The sequence below is a fragment of the Aegilops tauschii genome, chromosome 6 (assembly GCF_002575655.3).
Source record: "Aegilops tauschii subsp. strangulata cultivar AL8/78 chromosome 6, Aet v6.0, whole genome shotgun sequence".
NCBI lineage: Eukaryota > Viridiplantae > Streptophyta > Magnoliopsida > Poales > Poaceae > Aegilops > Aegilops tauschii.
The window spans coordinates 4,172,451-4,180,449 of record NC_053040.3 but is presented as its reverse complement, the minus strand read 5'-3'; the positions used below and the strand labels follow the sequence as shown (position 1 = coordinate 4,180,449).

At 46.4% G+C, this 7,999-nt stretch overlaps 2 protein-coding genes across 3 annotated transcripts; one reads left to right on the top strand and one right to left on the bottom strand.

Annotated features, from left to right (window-relative positions):
- Positions 1–1,017: 1,017 nt before the first annotated feature.
- Positions 1,018–1,407, bottom strand: LOC109742887 (ethylene-responsive transcription factor 1-like). Its single transcript, XM_020301984.1, has one exon. It carries the CDS (start codon positions 1,405–1,407, stop codon positions 1,018–1,020), a length of 390 nt encoding a protein of 129 aa, XP_020157573.1.
- Positions 1,408–2,134: 727 nt separating this feature from the next.
- LOC109742884 (probable transcription factor KAN2) lies at positions 2,135–6,363 on the top strand. Of its 2 annotated transcripts, none has more exons than XM_020301982.4 (6): positions 2,135–2,943; positions 3,116–3,192; positions 4,113–4,158; positions 4,286–4,445; positions 5,773–5,830; positions 5,919–6,363. In XM_020301982.4, the coding sequence occupies exons 1-6, from the start codon at positions 2,412–2,414 to the stop codon at positions 6,039–6,041; spliced, it is 996 nt and encodes a 331-aa protein (XP_020157571.1). In that variant the 5' UTR covers positions 2,135–2,411; the 3' UTR covers positions 6,042–6,363. The 2 variants fall into 2 exon arrangements, with proteins under 2 accessions (XP_020157571.1, XP_020157570.1); XM_020301981.4 differs by having other exon boundaries at positions 5,770–5,830.
- The last annotated feature ends 1,636 nt before the right edge of the window (positions 6,364–7,999 follow it).

The following is a 7,999-nucleotide window of genomic DNA, read 5'->3' as shown; positions in this document are numbered from 1 at the left end:
TTCGGATGGTCATTAAAGATGAGATCCGCTGGGATATGACAGAATAAAAAAATGAATTTAATGGAAGATGACGTCACGGCGGGTTACCAAGAATCCAGAAGATGACGTCACGGCGGGTTATAACCTTCACACAAGCAGAAGCCGGAAGATTTTCTTTCAAAAGGGTTGAAGATTGACATGAACCGGTTCAAATCAATCTGGGGCCTAATGTTGAGGATATAACCATTAGAGTCACCCGCCCAGGAGGGGCCGGGTTACGTTATAATAATCATCACGTGAAGCCCAGTACCAGGCTAGAAGATGGCGGATCAATAGTGGGCTTAAGACCCGGAGGCGGCTCAAGGCCCATAGTGATAAACCGCCGTTATGGCAAGACTTGTAACGTAAGGCAAGAGTAGTTAAGAGTCCGAGCCGGATACTGTTATAAGCCGGCCGGGACTCTGAGAGCCGCGGGGCGTCAACCTCTCTATATAAAGGGACGACCCGGCGGCGGTTCAGGACGAGAGACAACAGATCGAGAGCCGGGCATAGCGATTAAGCTCCCTGGTCATCGAAACCTTAAGTAATATCACCTCAACTGGACGTAGGCTTTTTCCTTCACCATAAGGGGCCGAACCAGTATAACCCTCGTGTTCCTTGTCCCGTTTACCCCCTTTAAGCTTCCTAGCTGCGATGGCTCCACGACTAAGTCCTTGCACGAGGACATCTGCCGTGACAATTCCACGACACGTACCGCCATTGATCCCGGCGGTAGGAAAAGGGTCAGATCTCAAAAAAAAATTGAACTAGGGCATTAATTCGAACTACTAGTTGAACTACATCGAAGATGAAACTACTCATCATCGGAGTTATGGAACTGCGCCCAGAACTCATCCTTGTCCGGGTCGTCGTACCCCTCGTCCTCCTCCTCCGAGTCACCCAGTCCTCCGAGTCAGACTCGATGGGGATCACCGTCGAGGGGCCGGCCCAGTCCTCCTTCTTCACCTACTTCTTCTTCTTCTGCTTGGCGTCGCGCTTTCAGAAGTACTCCTGCTCGGCCTGAACATACTCCGGATTCTCCTGCGCGAACCTCACCATCGCCGCCTCATCGCTATCGTCGGAACCGACGACAATGAGCGGCCTCTTCTCTGTCTTCTTCTTCGGTATCTCCTCCATCCGAATGCCCTCCGGCACGAAGAACTCCGCATCCGCCCGGGTCTCGATCTTCGGGAAGTTGAGGTCCATTTTCGGCCTCCCGGCACGCCACACTGCCCCGTCGTAGGCACGTGTGTCCTTGTCGGCGGTGGTGTAGGTGTCGAGCCAGAAGCGGAAGCCGGCGTCGGAGAACTCGATGCCGAATTTGCCGGATGCCTTCGGCCGCATGGTGAAGAACCCCATCTTGCTCTTTGGGGTCATCTTTGGCGGCATGGTGGCGGGCGACGGTGGTGGAACCTGGCGGTGGGTGAGGCGGTGGTGCGGGGCAGCGGGTGGGGCTGCAGGTGGAGCAAGGCATCGGGGATGCTGGCGGGGCGGAGGTCGGGACGAATCGAGCTCCGGGAGGAGGGGCGGCCACGCGGCGGAAAAACGCCCGATTTGCAGCGTGCGGCGGGGGCCAGCTGTCGAAACGCGGCGGAACCGGCGTCGGGGGTGCTGGAGGGGGCGGATCTGGCGCGGGGTGCGGCGGGCGGGCAGGTGGGCGGTGGCAGTGCGGCGGGCGGTGGGAGGAAGAATATGGGGTTAGGGGAAGGAAAGGGAACGGCGGTTGCCGCGCGGCTGGCTTTTTTTACATCTCCAATAGGTGGAGATGCAAATTTGCAATGTGTGGTGTTGTATTTTAGATCTCCAGGCGACGGAGGTGTAATTAATTTATTTTTGTATCTACATCATCTGTTAGAGAAGGTTTTTGGGTCTCGGAGATGCAAAAGTTAGTTATTTGCTCTTAATATGGAAGAGGGGGGCAAAGAAACAAGCAAATGGCAGCAGTACTAGCTTGCATCGTTACACATCCAGGTCTTTCTCTCTCTTACAAAGAAACACACACACTTTGTCAATTGCCAGAGTCATTTCCCAGCTAGCCAGTCTCGAGTCATTCAATTCGGTAGCCCACAGCCACACACACACACACACTATATACAGTAGTCTCACTAGTCACACATCTCACCCACCCCACCTCACACCCTCACCCTCACCCTCACCCTCACCAAATCCTCCTCTAGCTAGCAAAGCTCACCACCACCAACAAGCAACAACAACACTCATCCATCCATCCGTCACCAGATCGAGCCAAGAAAGATCCAAGAAATTTCCCAATTGAGGATCAAGGGAGAAGAATTTGTTGTCGGTCTCTTCTTGCATCGACCCCCTCGGCAAGATTACCTAGCTCTCTTCTTCATCTCTTAGCCAGCTTCGATTACTTGGAGCAAGCAATCCCCATGGAGCTGTTCCCCCGGCAGCCGGACCTGGCGCTGCAGATTAGCAACACCCGCTCCTCTTCCACGCCACCCACCGCGCCGCCGGGCAGCTGGGGGCGACCACCGGACGCTACCGGCGCCACCAACATGGACCACTTCAGCCACCACCTAGGGTTTCTGCGAGCCGGTGCCACCGCCATGGCCAACAAAGATGTCACGCCGCCGTCGGCGTGGACGCCGCCGCCTTCAGCTGCCACGGCCGCCAGCTACTCCAACCACATCAGCAACCACTACCACCACCGGATGAACGCCTTGCTCAAGCCTATAACAGGGGTCCCCATCTACCACCACCACCCCTCCTTCCAGCAGCTCCAGCACCAGCACATGGCCATGGCCTACCGGAGCAGCGGCGGCGGGGGCGGCGGCGGCTTCTTGTCGTCGAGGTCGAGGTTCCCGCCGGGGCGGCGGAGCGTGAGGGCGCCAAGGATGCGCTGGACGACGACACTGCACGCGCGCTTCGTGCACGCCGTCGAGCTCCTAGGAGGCCATGAGAGTATGTACATATACAGATTTTGTTTACTAGCTATGCCTGGATGCTTAATTTGCAAGATCATTAATTTCCATGAAGTTGCTTTCTTGCTACTCCCAAATTAATTCAGTGATGAAGCTGAATTTGTTAGTGATGTTTTGGTTCTTTTAGTGATTTTTTTATTGGATTTGATTAGGAGCCACTCCCAAGTCGGTGCTGGAGCTGATGGATGTGAAGGATCTCACCTTGGCACATGTCAAGTCTCACTTGCAGGTGCACATTTTTTTTCTTTCAAAGCACACCTCTTTGTTTCAGCTATCTATCTTGTTCTATATATGCTGCATTTCTTGTTCCTGATGTTAACAAGATTGTTTGTCAAAACAAAGTTCATGGCAGTGTAGCTAGCTTCTCATGCATCCCTCCTATCATCTAGCTAGCTAGCTAACTCTTGAATGCATGGAGGTCCAAGATTTTTTTTTATAATTATTAGTATACCATCGTATGAGCAGATAAATCCTGAAAAAAATTATGAGCAAAGAGAAGAAGAAAGGTAAGAACAGTAGTAGCAGCAGCAGTAGTAGTACTAGCTAGCTAGCTAGCTGGTGCTGATCTAGCTTCTGCATGCATTTCTCTGAATTTTGTGTGGAGTGGACTAGACAAGCATTTAGTAATGGAGCAGCTTTTGCAAACCAGGGGGGAGCACAAGGCTTTTGCAACCGAAAGAAAAAAAAGCTGATGAGCATGTGTGTGTATGTGCATGTGTGCACTGTTTCTCATGTAGTAACTGATTTTTGTGACTGACTGGTGCATGCATGCACCGGTCTTAGCTATACTAGCTGAAAGAAATCAATGCAAGCTTTCTCTTTTCTAAATGGATGCAGCAAGACAGCAAGTACATTGTGGAACAGTTGTTGGATTCGTACCTCTGAATGCACTATATGTAATGGCTATAATATATGTACAGCTGAGAAATACTAGTGATGGTAAATGCATGTCTGTAGTACTAGTATGTGCTACTCGTATCACAAATCATTGCTAACTATAACACAGTTAATAAAATTTATGGCTGATAGCAGTCCCTTTTTGAGTACGTCTGCACATATGCAAAATCATTAGTCGCGTTAAGAGCTAATAGATGCACAAGTCTTTTGTTGCGATTACTAATTTAGTTGCATATCATCTTGTCTTTGCAGATGTATCGCACGATAAAGAGTACCGACAAACCCATGACATCACCAGGTATAGTATATATATTTATATAGTTCGTAGAACCTGAGCACCTACGTACGGGCACGATATGCCGTAGTTGTATTTATTCGAGTATTTGATATCGATTATGAGCGCTGAAACTCAAACATATTTTTAGGACAAAATGAAGGATTCGATAACGGATCAGCGGGTGAGATCTCTGACGAGAGCTTGCCCGAGGCCCTCAACACCCACAGGGGCACCGATCAAAATGGAACCAGCGCAAATTCTCACAGCAGCAGCAGTTACAATGGTGGTTTGTGGAGTAACTCCTCAAGGTACATCAATTTTACTTGATTTAATCTGCTCTGACGTTTTAACTAGCTTATGTACCTTCCTTATTTAACCAAATCATATCGTTTTTAAAGGTATTTAACCAAATAATACTAGTGCTAAACCATATAATATGATATTTTAAATATATAAAACTATGGGGAGGGCACAACTTCTCATAATACTTGATCTATATTATACACACCAAAATGATGGAAAATATACATTGCAAGGTAACAGGAAAGCAGTGAGCACAAGGAACAAAAGACCTTTGTAGTAGTAGACAGTACTGTAGTAGAAGTCATACTGATTGCTGCATGCATGCATGCATATATACATGCAGCTGTAGATGACATATATATATATAGCAGCACTGCAAACATTTGGATGTTTGCCTGACTCATGTTAATGGCAAGAAAGGCTCCCATTTCTGTTTGTTTTAGCTACACAGAGACACAGTGGCACCATCTCTCTCTCTCTCTCTCTCTCTCTCTCTCTCTCTCTCTCTCCCTCTCTCTCTCTCGCTCTCTCTCTCTCTTTTTCTCTCTCCTCTCTCTCCACATGCAAATGCAAGAAGGGCTCTGAGGAAAAAAGTGGGGATAAGAAATTTTGGCATTGTTCGGTTTGTCCAGTATAGGGTAGACATTTGAAACCTCATGATGGTGCAATGATCCCCTTGAGTAGTTTAATGGCTGCAATGAAAAGTTGGTCCTCTCCACTGCGCATTTTGCATGGACGCATACATATGCAGTACACATGTACCGAGGGAGAGCAGGCAGGCCCACTTGTCCGGAAAAGATCTAAGATGACAAAGTGTACTGGGTACCTACTGAAAATTTACTAGTGCCTCCTTTAGTTCTGCATGAAAAGCCACCCCAAAAAATAGTACTCCCTCCGTTCCGAATTACTCGTCTCAGAAATGGATGTATCTAGAACTAAAATACATCTAGATACATCCATACGTGCGACAAGTAATTCGGAACGGAGAGAGTATAAAATAGACAAAGTAAAAAGAGGGTCCAAACAAAGGACAAGGTTTGGGGCTTCTTTGGAGTTGCTCAAGAATCATACTATTGTATAGATAATCTTTTCTAAACATCATCTCGATGTGTGCACCCCAATGTTCAGTGGTCAACAAATTAATTAAGCATCTTATATATTTCCCAATGCATTGGGGCCCCAACTATATATCTGGTGAGTTAGCATATAATTAAACATATACTACAATAATACCATGCTTTAGTGTTTAGTAATTGTGCCGTGTGGCATAATTGTGACTAAATACTTTTCTAATTTTTTGTTTAATTTCTCTCTGTTGTGGCTTTGCAGCAGGGTAGGATGGCCTGGTTTCGGCACAAATGGAACTGAAAATAGAGGACAGTGTCACAAGGTAACACATATCAAGTGACACGTATATAGTATTCTATTTCTACATATACAAGGACCAGCTATAATTATATTGACATTTGCATTTGCAGGAAGCTGATGCATCAAAGAGCCTTGAGATGTCAGGGGAGATGAACGTGTCATGCATCTCCGATCAAACATCGAGCCCGCCGGTGCCGAACCTCGAGTTCACCCTAGGGAGGACACACCATTAAGTAACTAGTTGAACAACAGATTTCTAGCTAGACTAATTAATTGATCCGGTGTACTCAGCAACGATAGCTAGATCGAGGTAAAGAGAAAGATGGATGCAACATTCTGATCAAAGCCAAAGGTGATGAGATAGAAAGTGATACTCAGTCTCCCCTCCATTATGTGTGTCTGTGTGTTGGGAAGAGGGAGAGAGAGAGGGATCTAGCTTGCTAGAGAGAGAGAGAGAAAGAGAGAGAGAGAGAAGAGTGATAGTGAAGTATCTGATCTTGTTCTCCATGAATGGTATGCTTTATGTATAAAGTGGTCTTATGTTGTTTATTTAAAGTTTGTGCATGGAGAGAGATCTAGAGAGAGAGAGGGGGGCTGTTCATGCATCTTTTTTACTGCCAAATAAAGCTGGAAAAGGAAAAAAGAAGACGAGATTCATCCACGTGCAAGTCACTAAATAACTAAAGCCCAAAAGCGAAAAAGGGAGAAAAGTTCGGATGAGATCTGGACGTACATACAGTGCCTGGTTTTCATGGAATTAATCGGTAAGCGTGTCCTGCAAAGAAAGTTCACATCAAAGAAAGGAAAGCCAAAAAAGAAGAGGTCGATGGCTCAATTCGCCTTTGCATCTCTTGTGCAGTGTGTAGCTGTTGTACTAGCATTGGTTGAATCTGTACCCGCAAACGCGTGTATTTTTCCCAAGAAAATAGGGCAGGATTAATTACTTTACTTCCCTAATTTCTTTTGCATCGATTTTCTTTGGAGAAAAATGTCTTGGGTGAAAACACATAAGCTGTCTATTTGAGCAAACAGCGTCACATTTATACCTTGACATGTACTAAAACGGCGGCATTGCCGCGATAGAATAAGTTCCTCTATCCTCCTTCCAGTTTCAACGTGTTTGCTACAACGGTTGGCTTGTGAGCGTGGTCCGGTGGATCAGCCATCTCTATTGTGCAACGCGTCTTGAGTTTGTTTATGTCCAACGCTTGGCATGTACAGACGGTGGTGGTGACACTAGCTCGAATAATCTTCTTCCAGTGACTTACTGGTTTCACAGGGTTTGCCGTTGGTCGTCAGAGGTATGTTGGATGTTTTGGCAACACTAACTGTCTTGTTGAGGTTGACCTTCATGTTGCTTGGTGTGCAAGATGGTTGGTACATGGCAACAAGTTTCCTTTGGTCGGCGGAGGTATGCTAGAAGTTTTGGCAGCACCAACGGTCTCATTGAGGATGAACCTTCATGTTGCTCTGTGTGCAAGATGGTTGACTTAGTGTCATCGTCCAGACTCTTCAAGAGTGGTGACGCCAGGTCAGAGGGCCGACAAGATTGGGGTGTGTCGTCGTTAATGTCAACATTTTATCGATATTGTCTTTGTCCCGCGTATAGGAGCAGGCTTCAACCGCGGTATTCAAAAGCCATTAGGCCGTTGAAGTTTTTTAAGTGCTTGTGGTGTTTGTTGGTTGTTTTCATTTCTTTTTTTGCAGTGTTGGCTACATCTATCCTTGTAATTATTTCCTTCACATGAATCAGATCTAGAATGTCTCGATATGTTTCCTCTACAAAAACCAAAGTTTACATGCATCTAGTAAAAATTTGGGGGCTCTTGAATTTAATTTCATTGACCACCTTAATTTGTCTTCCTGTCGCCTTCATTTTTGTCATCCTAATCATCCTCTTTTTTTCCTTAATATTGCACACATTCATCATCTTATAAGATCTTAACAATGAGAAACACATGCATGGATGTCAAGCTAGCTCAAGTAGGGTCTACTCACAATTTATACCCTACAGAACTAAACACCATCATAACTCAAAATCTACACCGGCATGGAGAAAAAGGGAACACATAAACATGCATGCATGCACCCACACCCTTGATAGGTACGTTATATAGGAAAGGTAGAAAAGATACACCGTTTGTGCCATGAAGCCTAGGTCATGAGGTAGAGCCGGCAGAAAGACAGCAAT

Coding starts and splice junctions, on each gene's coding strand:
- LOC109742887 (XM_020301984.1), bottom strand. CDS start 1,407: ATGCCGCCAAAGATGACCCCAAAGAGCAAGATGGGGTTCTTCACCATG.
- LOC109742884 (XM_020301981.4), top strand. CDS start 2,412: ATGGAGCTGTTCCCCCGGCAGCCGGACCTGGCGCTGCAGATTAGCAAC. Junction 4,446..5,769: donor TTGTGGAGTAACTCCTCAAG/GTACATCAATTT, acceptor GTGGCTTTGCAG/CAGGGTAGGATGGCCTGGTT. Junction 5,831..5,918: donor ATAGAGGACAGTGTCACAAG/GTAACACATATC, acceptor TTGCATTTGCAG/GAAGCTGATGCATCAAAGAG.